This window comes from Cynoglossus semilaevis, chromosome 18, assembly GCF_000523025.1.
Source record: "Cynoglossus semilaevis isolate Cse_v1.0 chromosome 18, Cse_v1.0, whole genome shotgun sequence".
NCBI classification, from domain to species: domain Eukaryota; kingdom Metazoa; phylum Chordata; class Actinopteri; order Pleuronectiformes; family Cynoglossidae; genus Cynoglossus; species Cynoglossus semilaevis.
This window is the reverse complement of record NC_024324.1, coordinates 13,082,823-13,099,364: the sequence shown is the minus strand read 5'-3', so window position 1 is coordinate 13,099,364 and position 16,542 is coordinate 13,082,823. Positions and strand designations below refer to the sequence as shown.

Sequence of the window (16,542 nt, the reverse complement as noted above, 5' to 3'; positions counted from 1 at the left end):
TCAATCTGTGAGTAAACACAGTTGCAACAATGTGATGTAAATAAAAGATAAGTCAGTGTTTTATATTATTTTTAAAAAAAAGCTGTGTACAAGTTTAGACAGCTGCAGTGTCAAGAGGACTGCTCACATCATAGTTATGTGCTCAAAAGGTATACTCTATCACCACCTACTGGAAAAAGGTATAATGAATCTGAATTCAAACCTTCCAGGGTAGATAGGAACATATATATATGACCACACAAGAATTGAATACAGTTTGTGACACAAGTCATTTGTACAACTTTACATTTATACTTTGGTCATTGTGCCTCTTGACTTTACTTTTTGTACTTGTTCATGTGACGTACAACAACCATAAACTGACCGGGCACAGTAAAGGCTTTACAGTAAAAATAAGTGATTATTTAAATACAACTTGAGGCTGATTACAGAGTGAAGACCTTCGGTCCTGGGTTGGTTCTGACTAAAGGCCACCTGAGATTTGTTTTGGAAAACCTCTGGGCACAACATGTGCGACCGGCACTGCTCTCATCCAATCAAACCGACCGTTAGGTTGGCAGAAAAAAGTGTGGTAATCACACACCCTCGGTCACCTAAGGTGTCTGCTGCTCGTATATCTCAGGTGTCATTTAATAAGATCAGATATCACGGCAGTGTGGAGAGTTGTGTAAACTTTATGCATATGCTTTTTACAACTGAGTGTAAATGACGTCAGACTAGTGTTGGCTGCAGACCTACCAGTCTGGCACTAGGGTTTCGATGGTAGAACAAATCCTTGTAGTCTTCCATCCAAACTTCGGCTGCTCTGACGCTGTTGGCCAGAGCTTTGCTGCGGGAGTACGGCGCCTTGTTGGGGAAAACGTGGCCCACGTGGGAGCATGGGTGGATCTCCAGGCTGCCCCCACACTGCCAGATCTAACAACACCGTGAAGGCTGGGTTAGCATTGTATTAATGACTGGTTTAAAAACATGGACTTTTGGTGTAGCTTTAATAACCAGATCCTAAGTGTTTGTTTTATTATTCTGAAGAAAGTTTGAACAGATATACGGTAACAAAAGTTTTACACTTGAAAAGAATGGAAATCAGGCAACATCAAACATATATATAGTCAACAGATGGATTGGATTGGATGAACCAGTTTGGACTAGAACACTTGCCATGACTAAATGTTATGCTCCGCGTGCCAAGCTGTCCCACACAGAGGTGGAGGTGTGAGATAAGGTGTCTGATCAGCTCAAGTCTTTTAATAATGTATAACTGAATATCTCGGTTGGTGCTGATTGACTTGCATCATGTGTTAAAGGGATCACTGTACTGCATCATCGAGCTGCAACGTTAAACCTGTCACTAATAACAGTGTAATATAGTGAAGTGTGCAGCTCATTACTACTGAAAGTGTTCCACTGGCAAATTTACAGTTCTTGTGTAACTGTATAAATACTCCACCGTACATTACCGTACGTTTTAACTGACCTATCTTTATTGACCCAGGTGACGTGTCATCTGACCACAAGCCTTTAGTATGGTATTCATATCGGTGCTGCTTGTCTTCAGCATTCTTCTGGTCCGTGGATCTTTTTAGCACAACAGTTTTTTCTTGCTCTGCAACCTGACATTCCAGGGCAGGGCTGAGTTACTCAGCGGTGTCTTAGGACTTCTGTGTCCTAATACACCTCTGCCCTCACTGTCTTCTTTTGTTTTGTATGGATTTCTCAATAATCCAAAGGAGTCTACTTCTCAGAAATCTTTGACACGTTCTCATAGTTAATATTTTTAGCATGAAATTCCCTTCGTCTTTAGTTCTATACAAGTATTCACTTTAAGCTTAAAGTACTGGCCTTGGGTTTCCTGGAGTTATTCAAATATTTTTGTGGCTGTATGTGGAGTCACATACAATAAATTAAATTTCTGTCATTCTGTCTCCCATTTTTTGGGAGGGAAACCCAGAATCTAATCCCAGTTTCATTTGTCATTCCTTCTTTATAGTTTGAACTGTAGCCACTCATCATACTCTGGGTTGGCTGGTTGCGTCAGAGAATGAGGAAGTGAAATACGATTGAACCAGACGCTGTCAACTTGTTTGCTCCCAGAGTTTATATTGTACTTGGCTGCTTGTGCAGTGCATATTTGATTTGTTTTGTGGAACTGGCAGGTGCGCCGTGGTGCCCTTCACCTCAACCTGAAATAAGTGTTGGACAAACAGTAGCTTCTTACTCTAAATGAAAACTCCAGGTTCTCCCCTCCCCACACCTCCATCCCGGTGTCGTATGTTCCCAGGTAATGGAAGTAGTTCTTGCTCACGGCAAACAAGCCACCGGCCATGGTAGGAGATCTGAGATGAGGAAATAACCGGGATATTGTTAATACTTGTTAAGCAGATTACTTGTGGTAACAAGTACTAGCTGTATCAGCTATTTCATTTGTTAGGTTATGTCAAGGCTGTGTTTGAAATATCCAAACAAAACACCTTTATCACACACCTGATGACATCAGTGGGTGAGCGGCGCCGTTTCTGCTCATAATCAGGGACAGAGTGCCACGTGAAGACCAGTCGCCAATCAAACCCCCCGATCTGAGGTTCCCCAGGGTTTCCCAAGTACTGAAAGGTGTTCCAGTCAATCACATCAATGACGGGGCAAACCACAGCCGACGGTTCCTCCTTGATCCTTGGTGAGATGTTGATATTGCAGGAGCAGTGTGTTATTTCTGGTGTGTGTATTTCGTACACAAAGGTGACAATGTAAACAGTTTCTCTAGTTGTAGATATACTTCTTAGACCGAGGGTATCCTCACCTGTGGAGCAGGGGCTCTAACCAGCCCTCATGACACTCGCAGTGACAGTCTAGGAAGGTCAGCACGTCACCCGTAGTAATGGATGCTCCCAGCAGCCTGGCCCGCACTAGTCCCTCCCTCTTGGTAGCACGTACCAGACGCACCTTGCGCAAATTTGAGATGTAATTTTCCAAGGGCTCTTTCAAGTGAGCTAAAAAAAACAACAAATAAACAAATAAAGTGACGCAATTGAATTAGGAAAGTTTGTGAAAACAGTCCCACCCTTGCCTGCTTGTGTACATAACGCAACAGCTGTGGGAGTTACTTCATTTCAAGGAAAAAAAGCCACAAAGTCACTTAGCTGTTGACATCCTGCTGTGGTGTGAAACAACAATGGATAATTACAGTAGGGCTGGGAAAGTACTTCATTCAATACTTAGTACTCACACTTAAAAGACGTGCTGGTACAGCAACCTGATATATAAGGAGATCAACAAGTCAGCAGTTTGGAGGTCTTCCTTTTTTTGTTGAGTTATTTGACACCATTGTGTGTGTGAAATTGTAAACACAGAAGAAGTTCTACTAAGTTTCAGTGACACTTTGTTCACAGGACAAAGACAGGACAAAGTTTTCAAATGAAATGTTCCATTGGTGTGAAAGCTCTGCTCACTTTCTGTTCAACTGGATGTGTTTAATATGGAGTTTAATTTTATTTATATTTTTTTAAATATCATCCTTAGTTTTATTGATATGTTGCCTCATGTGCCTTACAGTGAAACCTAACCTACTGTAATGCAGTATCGGCTTTTGGATTTGGTATGTTGTCTGCCCCTAACCCCACTGTATATTTCGGGCTTGGTCTTGTGCTGGTACCTCTGTCACTGTAGTCATCCACCAGAACGATCTCCTTCTCTGGGGACGTCTCGAGGACACTGTGGACTGTCCTCAGTAGGGTAGACCAAGCCTCGTTGTAGAACGCAATGACCACAGATGTGGTGGGTAATGTTCGGTAATCATACTTCAGCTTTTTGCAACTGTGAACAGAAATGTAGCCATTAGATTTATAAAATTAAATATTCTTGTAAGTGTCTGTAACTAACTCAAAAACACACTCTGAAATGTAGAAAAGAAAATATTTCTCAGAAAGAGAATGCACTTTCTCAGAGACAGGTGTGATGACATACAGTAGGTGAGGCTGCGCTAACAGCGCCAATGCCTATTGGTCTAAGCGCATAATGACATGTAATGATGTTCTGTCGACAGTAAGTTTGCAAAGTCATTAACTAATGTGTGTACACGATACACATCTAAAGGCAATTACTATATGTTTCCATAAGTGAGAGCTCCAACAGCTGCCACACTGTACTATCAAAAGGCCCGGTTCATTACTTCCTTATCTTGATCTACATTTTCCACTGTACTGAAATGTGACTGTTAAAATTAAGGTTAAATTTCCAAAGAATTTTCTCCTTTCACATGAGCAAAAAGGCTACACTTTGGAAATGAAAAACAATACAAGAATTTTTAAGTTTAAGTCTCCTTAAATCCAATGAAATCGGCGCTCCTTCTCGCAAGGGATGCTGGGATGCAATACTGAGCCTTCCAGAGTACCTATTGCCCAACAGATATGATAATAGCAACTCTTAGCAGATGTGTCTGAGACAGTACTTAAAGCTGTGGCAACTTGCTCTTGTTAGTTTCTTCATAGTATTAGCTAACAGTCGGATTTGTCCACCAATGCCTATGTCACAACAGAGTATAAGTTTGCACTTTTTAAATTAAAAAAAAAGTTCAACCATGCTTTAGAAAATCCTACAATAGTGAGTCTACTCTACGTCTTCTTCCATGCTTCGTCGAGAACACTGAGCTGACAAACATCAGTCACAACATAAAAACCCCTTCACCAGATATTGCTTAATTCTACATTTGTGTACTTTTGAAGGCAGATGACATTCCTTTGGTTGCATTACTGCCCCCTATTGGAACTTTTCTAGTTATTGAATCAAACTCGCAGGTTGCGGGATCTGAATAACTCTTGTTTGACTTTTTGAACAAATATTTCCGCATGCTGTACCTTTAAAATAATATGATCGTTTTAATTGAATATATTGTATTTTTGTATATAAAAATATCAATTTAGGAGGTTAGTAAATTATATTGCCTCTCATCTTCTGCATCAGAGGCTGGTCATTTAAGGAAGTTCGATTCTATTCTGTTCTAACTCCGGCATTTACTCACAGCGGGTTCCACCTCTCCGGCAGCCTGCGGTGCAGGGACACTTTGTCACTGACATAAACGTTGATCTGGTGTTTGCTGATGCTCAACTCCTGTTTTTTGGCCTCCTCTTTGTTCAGATTCAGTTTGACGGCTCTCCCTAACTCACCCAGGGCATTTAAATCTAACGGAGGCTTTTCATAAACGGGCTTCTTCAGGTCCTCGTCCCTCAACAAGTCTCTCTCCTCCACGGGCGTCTGTCGTCGATTTGCTGCGGGCGACTCCCCAGAGTTGTGTTTAAGAAATATCAGACACCCTAATAAAGTGGCACCAAAGAGGAAGAAAAGTAACTTGGGTCTAGTTCTTCTTCCGCAGGCTGCCATTGCGTCGCTTGGTTCTTCGGTGCGAAGCTGAGTTGAGATTTCATGCCCTTTGCGGTTGCTCCTCTTCACCGGAGACTGCAGCGGAGGCAGAAATACTCTCCGGTTGTAACGGCCGGAGGACAGAGACTCCAACTTTACTCCTCCATACTTTCCTCCTCCATTTACGGAGACTTTCAGGCTGGGATGAGTTCGCGTACCGTCGGACAAATGTGTTCCATAAATTCTGAGCGGAAACGTCGTTATCACGACGGACTTTGGCAGTTGCCCCCTCCTCCCCCTCTTACTCACACTTACACACACTCCTCCTTCTCCTCCTCAGCGCGCCGTAGAGTCGTGTAAAAAGGATTAGTAAAGTCGGATTATTAGTTATCTTTTCGGATTAGTTAGCTACATTTAAACCTATAGGCTCGCGCTGTAGGTGAAACAAATCCAGATGCCTTCACGGCACCCGTCCTACTGGTAAAAATGACTTGTCAAAATGTAGAAAGTTTTATTTTAATTATTTTCTGTCATTTGGTGTAATTCCACATTATACGTATATTTAATTAAAAAACACACAATAACTATAAAAGTAAACGTATTCTTATGTATACTGTGGTAGTCGAGTAATTCAAGCGGCTATAAATTGCGACATAAATATAACGAAAGGGCGATGTTTCTCAAAAGGTGGGGCACAGTCAAGAAGTGAACTGTAGAGCATTTAATATTCAGTCACAATTTTATTTATTTTTAACAATATATTAACTTGGTCTAAATTATTTTTAACCACTTACCACTGAACCTATTGTTATTACAACTACCTTACATTACTTAACATAAATTACATAACAATGGGTCACAGGATAAAATAGCACTCTATTTCCCATTATTTGAAGGTAGTATCTTGACACCAAAGATGAAAATTGGNNNNTATATATATATATATATATATCACTCATTTTGTGAAACTAGAACAGGCGACTCATCAGCCAGAGTGTTACAATGGCTTTTAGTGATGTCCAGGTCTGACTGGGCCTGTCGTTAATGCATGAGGGGGTTTTCATTTAAAACTTCCTGGTGGCAAACACATTCCATGCTGCAGATATAGTGTTGCACATGTTCTGTCAGTGATATGAAACACAGTGTCATGATGATGCCGTCATATTTTATTAATTTAGAAAAAGCGTGAACCTGACACAGTTAACACCTTGAGCCGGTGAGAAATATTTGTTACACATAGTTGTTCACAAATTAATCGTGTCCTGAGCTGACAAGTTAGTACCTCCAGCACACAGGTTTTGTAAACGACCTCGTGGAGCTTGTTCCTGTACAATGAACCTCTGTAGCATAGCACAAGGTCAGGTATTAGCCTTGAGTTATTATTAAACCAGAAATATCACCTGTAAACGACTGGAGCCGCACAAACAATCCATTTAAAGGTAAAGAACAATTCATTTGATAATAAAATCATGAATTAAAGTTTTGATAATTAAAGTTTTTATAGACAACCATGTTGCTGATTTACTGACTGGGGCAATTGTTTTAGCACAATATAGAAGTGCTTCATCCAGTCTGTCTGGCTTGAGTCTCGTTAATTTGTTTCGTCCAATTGTAATGTAAATAACATGTATAATGATTGTTGTTCACCCCACGACTGTATCATCTCTCCTGGAGTCAGCTTAGCCCCAGGAACTAAACCTAAACTAAACACCTCTTATATGATGATGCTGAGTACTTGAAGGCGTCACGTGATTCCATCATCGTTGCAGATGTAAATGTAGCAAATTTAAATTAATCACTTGCAGCTTCCAAATCTTTTACTTTACCTTTAAACCTACTAGAATTTCACGTTTAATGCTTTACGCTTCCCTGCCAGTAGGTGGAGCCAAATGACAGAAAATCCTTCAGAGTGGGCTGGAAAATAAACAGCAATCTAATTCCACAACAGTAGGTAGGATCATCCATGAAGATGTGTAGGATACGAGTTAAAATATTTTTTTATGAGATGAAATAGTGTGAATGATCACAAATGCACATGTGGTTAGTTTCGTTTTTATTCCTTCAACCATCCCCAGAGCTGATACCACCCAAATGACCCTGATTTTTAAAAAATTATCTCCCCTCAAAGCAATCACCTGTTCTTCATATCAAGTAATCATCAACGTATTTTCATTATCAGTAGTTGTTACAGTTGCACCGCCCCCAACTGGTCCCCCACTTTTACCATCATTTTAAAAAAGACACAAAAACAAGAACCATGATATTCCCAATGCATTCGTAGACAAGTCTGAATAACTCATACATTCATTCAGGAGGACTACAGAGACCAAATGCTGCCCAGTGACAGACAGCCTTTGGGAGAAACCGTTGCCACGTCAGGAATTCCAAAACAGCTTCACTACATCTCCTTATCCTTATATCCCAGTGGGAAAAAACTGACAAGATCTTCGTCGGAATAGGAATAGGAAAAAAAAAGAATCAGGAGTATTTGTGATGCCATTTCAAGTACAAACATTCACAAAAGAGTCTTCAAAAAAATCTGGCAAGGCACAAATGTAAGATTGAACCAAATCTGTTACTTTTAGCGGCTTTCTGTGACTGAATCAAAAGTGCATCCAGTCTTTATTTAAGGTTAGAGCACAGGGTGAAGACATGAGACATGCACTGGCACATTTCATTTAGGCACAAACAGGATCCTGACGACCAAACCTTTTCAAAGGCACGCTGACAGATACGTCCAAGGAGGAGGGCCAAACAGATTCCAACACTCCCGTCAGCTCACCACACCCACTGGGGCTGATTGCACTTTGTGCAAATTGCTTAATGAATGATTCAAGTCTTTTTAAGGCAGCATAATGGCAACAGACCAGCTGCACAGACAGGACCTGGAAGCCACGCTGCTGCGTTGTCCACTTCCACTTCCAGCTCGTTGACCTGTAGCTGTTTTAGACGAAAATGCCACAAAAATCACATTCCTGGAGTCGAGTTCCCCGTCCTTGGTTTAGTACATCAAGCAACACTAAGGTTGACGTGTTAACAATAGTAATAAATATTAATTGCACATAAGGCGATGCTATGTAGTAAAGCTTGATCTTTTTTTTTTTTTTTTCAATTGTTACTTAATCTGCACTTGGTTTTCCTGGAAAAATATTTGACTGTAAACTCTCAGAAAGGCACTGGATGTGCTGCACAGTCCGACCAGTTTCACTGCTCTCAGGGTGTCACAGAGAGACAGGACAATAACGACACTTCAGGTGTGTGCTGGATTCCATTTAGGCTGCAGAGGCACTTGAGAGAAAGTGACGCAGGCGTCTAGATTCTGGAGTCCAGCTGGCCCCCCTTAATAAAAGCCAACACTTTTCACCTTGGAATTCTCTCCCTCTCCACCGCCAGCTGCACACGGTCCAGCCTTCACGTGGGAACAAAAGCCCTGCACCCGTTAGCTTTAATTGACTTTTCACTTCTCATCAGCCTCCTTCAAACCGACTGCAGAGCTGGAGAATGGGTATCAGCAGAGGAGGCGTCCACTGACTGTCTGTAGTAATTGCACTAAGGTCATGGAAGGTCACTTGAGGCTTCATGGACTCTTCTTCCTTCTACCACTCAAACTTCCACTGCTGGTTTCTGTCTCCTGGGTTACAGTGCTGCATCTGGACGTCTGTACGACCTTCTGTCGTGCGGTAGGCCGTCACACACATGCGTAGGTGGGGGCTGTAGATGGTCGCGTCCTGAAAGGTTTCAAAGTAGGAGAGTGGGTTAGGCTCGGCTCCATACATGTACTAAACTGAAACTGCTGTGTGTGTATGAATGTGTATGAAATCCCACATCCAAAAAAGTTAGTACACTCACTGACAAAGCAATGATAAAAACTTAAATCTAATTTCCTGTAATATACCTAATTTGGTAAATATTTATGTTATGCAAAAGGACAGAAAAAAAACCCTCTTTTTGCTATTCTTTATTTTTTACCTTTAAGAATAAATTTCATAATAAGGTAAGCGTTTTCTCATTTTTACACCAATTTTAACCTGCGGCTCGATGTCATTTTTCTAATTCTGATTGTACTTAATGCACATTCAGCAGCAGTTTCTATCTTTGGCCCTTATCTTTGGCCCCACGTTTTTGTGATCAAATAATTCCACTAACTCTTCCTGGACGTGAGATCCATGTGTGCTGTGCTTTCTGTGTGCAGCCCTTACACTTCTGAACTCCCAGAGGACACTGGGAGACCTGACCTCCCCGTCACGAGGACAGTGTCTCATCCCGATGGCGGGCTGTCCATCGAGCACTTCAGCGCACAGCTCTGTCACAGAGTTGAAACGGATCTCCTTCTCAGAGGTGTATTCAAAGTACTGCAACGGAAGAGGGAACACTTTTAACCCGGCGCTCCTTCATGTTAGCCCTGCCCTCTGGTCAGTGCAGGGGTCAGGGGTTCTAGTTGTTCTAGTTCTTTTTGGTTCTCAGGGGCAGGGGAAGACAAAGGAAGACAAAACATAACCAGAACATAGACCAGTCCGAGGCAGTTTCTGAATGTCAAGCATGTTTTCAGACATGTCTCTGCTTTGCTGAAGCCAAGGACAAACAAAATGAAAAAGGGTTTTTTGTTGTAGTAACTGTTGACATTTCAGAGACTACTGACCATAAAACATGCTCATAAAAGGATGTCCTATTTCATTTGACTCTATTTCTTGTAACGCAGCCCTGAGTGACCAGGGTTGGGATGAGGAATGTGATTGGTTCTCAGTTAGTTGGTCTATTATTAGCTCTCTCCCTTCAGATTTGTTCCTTCTTCAATTTAGTTGAAAGAAGCACAAATCACAACAGGTGATTATGAGATCACTGCCCGACTCTCCCTCATATGACGCTGCTTCAGCACGCCTCTCTGTCTCCCCCATCGCTCTTCATTCAGGAGGCTGTTCAACAAACACAGTGGTGCAGGCTGCCACCATTTTTTCTTTTTTTTCAAAGGAATGGAGAATCTTTTATTCTCTGCCTCTGCTGTAATTCCAGAATTCTAGGCTGGACCGGTGTTGCATGGCATGTTTGCATGTGTGCCCAGGGATCTCATCAGTGTCGATGGAACACTGGCTCACTCAGTGAAGCAGATGTGTTCACAAACTTTTTTTTTTTTTTTTTTTTTACTTTTTCCTCCTCTGGTGTCATTTCAACTTTCTTGCCCAGCAGGAGAAAAGATGCAGTCATCCCTGGGCGACCCATTAAAGGCAGGGTCAGGCGATCAATCTTCATCCAGTACTTACTTATCCTTCAGTTCTCTTCTTATACATTTCTCAGGTCTTTTGGGGGGGGGGGGCTCCTGACAGCTGTTTCTAATAAAAGACCCACTGGAGGCTCCTGTTGCCTGCCCGGCTAACTTATTTACCCCGCCTGTGCGATTCATGCCACCTGTGAGGCTCGTGTATCTTTTAAATGGAACATATTTCTTCCGTGCACGAGGGGAGATAGAGCAGGCGGACGGCAGTAAAGGGCCTACAGGGTTTTTGTTTCAGCAGGCAGCCATTTACACATTGATTTTTCTGTCATACATGGTGTTTTTTGTGACTGGGGATACCTGATGCAGAGAATCAGAGAGGTAATCAGATAGCCCAGCAGAGTGGGGGTGCACAGGAGGAAGCTGTTCATCGTAAGACTGCCAGCACTTACTATACAGTACACCCTCAGAGACAAAGAATAAGTAATCTGTGGATTACTTATCCATCCATCACTGCAGTGAAGCACCACTGATTTCACCCTGTGATATTTTTGGATGTCTGTGGATGTTTTTCTTGCTTCATTACATTCAGGGAGGACATCAGGCCAAAAAAAAAAAAAATCAATGGTGGCAACTCACCGTGAGTGTCGGCAGAAGTGCCGACACTTTAATACAGATCTCCCAGCGTGCATGAACGGGAGTGATGGGGAGAAATGAGGGGTGAAAAAATGTAAAATGTACCTGGTTACCTCCCTGACCGTGACAGCCAAACAAAGAGAGGTGGGCGCCGGTCGGATTGTGGTCCGGAGCGTTGTAGTCCAGACACTCAGAGTGTATTCCTGTGCTGTGCACCTGGCAGGAGCAGATCAGGAAAATATTAATCATATTAACAACACAGTATTAACTCCTGAAGTACGTCTCTGTAGTACTGCCTTCATTTAAGGTGGTAAACTCATCACAAAAAAATCACAGAACTTTGCAGTGGCTTATACTGTAGTACTCCTCTCAGGCTTCTGTATTTTCACCTGTGTTTGTGTCAGTCATTTTTTTTTATTTCCAACCCAAGCATGTTGCTAGGATCAAGACAATCTGCATCAAAGCAGCGTAATAAGTCTCTTTTAAGATGGGGGGCACTCACAGCCCCGTGCCATCCTATCCTGTCTTCAGGTACGTGTAGGTAGGGATAGATGTTCTTCAGGTACCACTGGAAATCATTGCATTTGAGCCTCTCCCTCAGTAGCAGCCGCTCTGAGATGTCACCATAGTTTTCCTAGAAACAAAAAAACCCAGACACATGTTAAGTGTTTAATCAGAAACGTATTAACAACCGAACTAAACATCCTTCAGGTGACACACATCTCACAGCCTCTCCCTGCTGTTTAACAGCTGAACACACTGACGCCAGTTCACACGTTTACAGCGTCGAGCGTCAGCTCTATTAGCAGGAAAAGGTTGTTGTAATTTAGTAACAAAGAAAAACAGCTGCAAAAAAACTCCCAGAACTGCAGTTGCCCCAGGCAGCAGACATGATCAGAGCGGCTCCTCACTAACATAAACAGTCTTTACTGAATAAAACAAAACTCTATCACTACAACAGGGCTCTGTTTTCAGCTGTGAAAAAAGACATTTGTTACACTTTACCACTCTTCCAACGAGTCAATTATGTTGTTCTATGGATTTTTATACTCTCCAAAAGGGACTCCATGGTGCAGTATTAAAAAGGGTACATATTGGTTTCTAGTTCAGTTTTAAATTAGAAAAGAAAAAGGACCCAAATCTAGTATGTACTGTGGATTCATCCTGCTCACAGTACAGGAGCAACTTGTCCTGTAGCCTTACAGGAAACTCTGGTTTTGCAGATACTCAGCAGTGAAAGGATAGGTTGCTCAAACCAACAGATCACCAGGAAGAGGAAGAGTTTCAATTAGAAAATAGTAAATGAATGTCAAAGCAAAACTGTTGCAGGCAAAACAGGTTGTTCACTTCAATGCAAATCAGGGGCCAACCCAGGCTAAACATGTAGGCTGGCAGTGAATATGAGCTGTGTGTGTGTGTGTGTGTGTGTGTTACTAACCTTATCTTTATTATTTGTGTCTGTCAAAATCGCTTCTGTCTTCTTTATTTTTTTATTACATGTATTTAATCAAAAGACACTGTGACGCACAGATCAATAATGCATAATGAACGCTGTAGTGACTGCCTCAAGAATCCTGCTGTCTTCACTGTCCCTCTGACCAAGTCATTTATAGTTTGATCAAAGATCGCTGGCAGTAACCTGCGTTTTCAGACGGGTGAAAACTGAGATCCATGAATATTTGATGACGCTCAGTACTTAGAACCTGAGAGTCAAACAGACACGCTGACACTCCTGACAAGAGATTTGTTTAATTCTGTCTGCATCAGACAGAGAAACGATAAATAAATTGGGAGCAAACAGTGTAAAGATAATGTTTGTAGATCGTGGTGTCTCCATCAGGTTTAGGTTGAAAACAGCTATGGAGAAAAATGTAGGGTAAAAGTTTTTTATACTAAGGACCAGTTGTTGGTTGTTGGGTCAATGATTGATACATTTTCAAAATAAAACACATTTTACACATTGTTAGTATCTGACTCTGAAAGATTTAAGTTTATTTTATTTTAAAAAGTTACCAGATTATGGCTTAATGCATTGTTTCCCAGACTGGGTCGTGGCCCTCAGGTGGGTCGCAAGAGGTTTTTTTTTTGGGTTGTCTCGCATAATGTTTGTGAAAATACGTTTGGGAAACACTGGCTTAATGAAGAAACTCAGTGAAAGTAAATTATAATTTTTTTCACTGTGGCTGATGCAGGAGTTTGGGGATCCCTGCTATAGGATGTTTGTTATTTACAGTACAGTAAGAGTAAATACAGACTATTATTGTGTGTCTGCTCCAACATGAAGCAGTGGCAGTGTTACCTTTCTGGCTGGAGGATTTCTGTTGTAGAAGTGTAGTTTGTAGGAGTCCATCCAAACCTCGGCAGCTCGTACAGTGTTCTGCAGGAAGTTAGGGCGTGCGTATGGAGCTTTTTTGGGGAACACGTGGCCCACATGAGAACAGGGGTGAATCTCCAAGCTGCCCCCACACTGCCACACCTACAGGAGGCGCAAGATAGAGATGGTCAGTAATATTCAAGTGCAGAATTGTGACAAGTTCAGATATGAACAACTAAACCAAGGTGAGAAAATGTCTCAGCTCTCTGGAACATAAGAGCTGACTACTAAAATTATTATTATTATTATAAGATGAGATTTTTTTTTGATTATTTTATTCCAATAATAACTTTTTTAAATCAATGCACAAAGAATTATTATCATTATTTGCTTTAAGTCCCTCCGAGCTACGTGCTATAAATCATGAGACAGAGTGGCCTCCGTCAATTTGATTGATGCAAACAAGTGAAAAGCAACACCAGTGTCCAAACAACGGTAACGGCTAATATCAAGGTGTAGTTTCAGATGTCACGTGTGACTGATATCTGACACTGACGTGCGTCTCCGTGTCATCTGCTAACCACTGCTGTTGGTTGTTCAGGAGCAATCAAGTTGGTAATGAAAAACCAATTGTCCTCAGGATATTGATCTATTTTTGTGTTTCAATTAAAAAAAAAAACCTGAGTGGATGAATGCCCTGTGTTTAAGTGAGAGACTTTTACATCTGTGTGGCTGCAGAAGTCAGTCTTTCCAAAAAGGTGAGGACTCACTCTGAAGGACAGCTCCAGGTTTTCTCCCCCCCACACCTCCATGCCCGTGTCATATGTGCCGAGGTACTCGAAGTAAGCCTTACTCACAGCGAATAATCCACCTGCCATTGTAGGGGATCTGGAAGACATTTAAAGCAGATAGAATCCTGACCTGTTTGTCAAAAAAACGCTCTTCTGGTGAGTTGACTTTATGAGACATCAAAGTGTCACCTGAGTGGCTCTATTCTAGACTTGCGCTGCGATCGTTGTGCAAAAGGGACTGAATGCCACTGGAAAGTCAGCCTCCAGTCAAACCCTCCAATCATTGGCTCATCTGTTTGCATGTAAAACTCAAAGGTGTTCCAGTCGATGGTGTCGATCACGGGGCAGACGATGGCTTTGGCATTCTCGCCGATCCTTCACATGACAGTTAAGATAACTTTGTGTTTTTGTTTTTTTTTTTTTACATTGTACTCAACCAAATCAACTCACCTTTCCAGCAGAGGTTCAATCCAGCCGGGGACACACTCACAGTGGCAATCAAGAAATGTCAGCACATCACCTGTGGCATAAGTGGCGCCAATTAGACGGGCACGTACCAGTCCTTCTCTTTTGTTGGTCTGGATGAGCCGCACGCGGTCTAGGTTGCTGATGTAGTCAGCGAGTTTGGATTTCAGGTAGTCTGTAAACATGAAAACACAAACACATTAAATACACATAAAACCTCATCATTTAAAGTGGCCAATCAGAGCTCAGCTTAGAATAGTGAACGTCTATGTAGTAGAGTCTACACTAATGTTCGGTTAGTTCGGGTTAGTGGTCAGGCAGTGGTCAAGTCCCATCCACTTTCATGGTGGTTAATTTACAATTATAATTCCCTTACTCAAATTTTGTTGTTTTTTTTTCTTTATTTTATTGAAGAAAACCTCATTACAGTCTGCAGATATACACAATATGTCTGGTTTTAGCAAAGTCAGCACTCAATCCTGATTGGCCTGCAACTAAGACTGTGTTTTTAATATTTGCCCCTTGAGTAATTAAGTTTGACACCTCTGTGTCAAGGGGAAGAAAATTAAAACGGGCTGGTGTCCTCACTGTGGTTTGGGTTGAGCTCCAACACACGCTGCTCATTTCCCGCCAGAGACTACTGTATATAAAACTAGCTTCCAGTTCACGGTTGAAACCCAACCTAAAGAAGTACTGGTGACAGTAATGGGTACTGACAAGCATACAAATGAAAATACTGCTATGAGTTTGTAGTAGAGATAGAAGGTACAACCGTACCTTTATTACCTGTCCAAACGAGTACACCGTTAAACACTGTACTGTACACTGTATCAAGAGACCACTTTGACTGGAGGTCAGATAAGAACTCCACTTTTCCTTTTACTACTACTGCGGTGACTAAACCGATGCTAACAGAGACGGCAGAGCCAACCAGCCGTGTCATTGTTTTAAGAGGCTTATATTTTTGCTGGTTCACAGAAAAACAAAGTCCTGAAGTTTTCAGAAACACATGGAGTCAGCAGCATTTTCACTGAAAACCGTCTGTCTAAAATGAAGACCCATGAATGCAGCACAATATTGATCCAAATAAAAATAGAAAGACATCTCTATAGTAGGCGACACTTTTCCTTTTCCTTGACTGCCTTGACTCTAACAACATGTGACTGATATCATCGGGCGTCCTATTGGCTTGATGACAGGTGGAGTCACACTAGGTTTGGAATGCTGAATCCAGTTGATCCAGCTCAGAAACAGGAGAGAGAAGCAGAGTCAGTCTTGTAGTCTCTCTCTCTCTCTCTCTCTGTCTGTCTGCAGTAACTCTTCTGGTTTAGGAGCGGCATTTTTGGCATTCCCTTTTGGTCAGGGCGGTTGGAAGAGAGGAAATGATGTCATGGGAGCACAGAGCTCACCAAAGTCATCATTATGGTGCAATGTCTCCAAAACACACAGACAGGACCAGGTGGACTAAGTACTGGTTCCATTAGGACATACAGCACAGACATCACTCCTTCATCCAGTGTCTGAGACAACATGAATCTGTCTAAAGTCAGAAAGTCAGACAAACATTCGACCATCATATGGTTTTCAAAAGGATCAGAATGAGAGGTCAAATGTGGTGTTTCAATTAGATTAGTTAACCAATTAATTAGGAACTCACACAGTATATGTATTTTTTTAAGCCCCTCCTAACCGTAAAATGGATTGCATGGTAGAAAATGAAATAGAAAAAGTTAAAGTAGAAGACATTAATGTACTGCTAGACTGTCAGACCTCGATCA

General features: G+C 41.8%; 2 protein-coding genes across 2 annotated transcripts in view; both read right to left on the bottom strand.

Annotated features, from left to right (window-relative positions):
• Positions 1-5,620, bottom strand: part of galnt12 (UDP-N-acetyl-alpha-D-galactosamine:polypeptide N-acetylgalactosaminyltransferase 12) — a 12,109-nt gene extending 6,489 nt beyond the window's left edge. Inside the window, exons 1-6 of the mRNA XM_008331986.3 lie at positions 5,012-5,620; positions 3,647-3,807; positions 2,795-2,984; positions 2,482-2,667; positions 2,216-2,333; positions 739-915 (exon numbers count right to left, since the gene is read on the bottom strand). Coding sequence (XP_008330208.1) covers positions 739-915; positions 2,216-2,333; positions 2,482-2,667; positions 2,795-2,984; positions 3,647-3,807; positions 5,012-5,370 — 1,191 coding nt within the window. The 5' untranslated portion in view covers positions 5,371-5,620. The remainder of the gene's footprint in view (positions 1-738; positions 916-2,215; positions 2,334-2,481; positions 2,668-2,794; positions 2,985-3,646; positions 3,808-5,011) is intronic.
• Positions 5,621-6,887: 1,267 nt separating this feature from the next.
• Positions 6,888-16,542, bottom strand: part of poc1bl (POC1 centriolar protein homolog B (Chlamydomonas), like) — a 17,000-nt gene continuing 7,345 nt past the window's right edge. Inside the window, exons 4-11 of the mRNA XM_025065349.1 lie at positions 14,750-14,964; positions 14,489-14,674; positions 14,279-14,396; positions 13,494-13,670; positions 11,697-11,828; positions 11,300-11,410; positions 9,549-9,701; positions 6,888-9,077 (exon numbers count right to left, since the gene is read on the bottom strand). Of these exons, the coding sequence (XP_024921117.1) occupies positions 8,946-9,077; positions 9,549-9,701; positions 11,300-11,410; positions 11,697-11,828; positions 13,494-13,670; positions 14,279-14,396; positions 14,489-14,674; positions 14,750-14,964 (1,224 nt within the window). The 3' untranslated portion in view covers positions 6,888-8,945. The remainder of the gene's footprint in view (positions 9,078-9,548; positions 9,702-11,299; positions 11,411-11,696; positions 11,829-13,493; positions 13,671-14,278; positions 14,397-14,488; positions 14,675-14,749; positions 14,965-16,542) is intronic.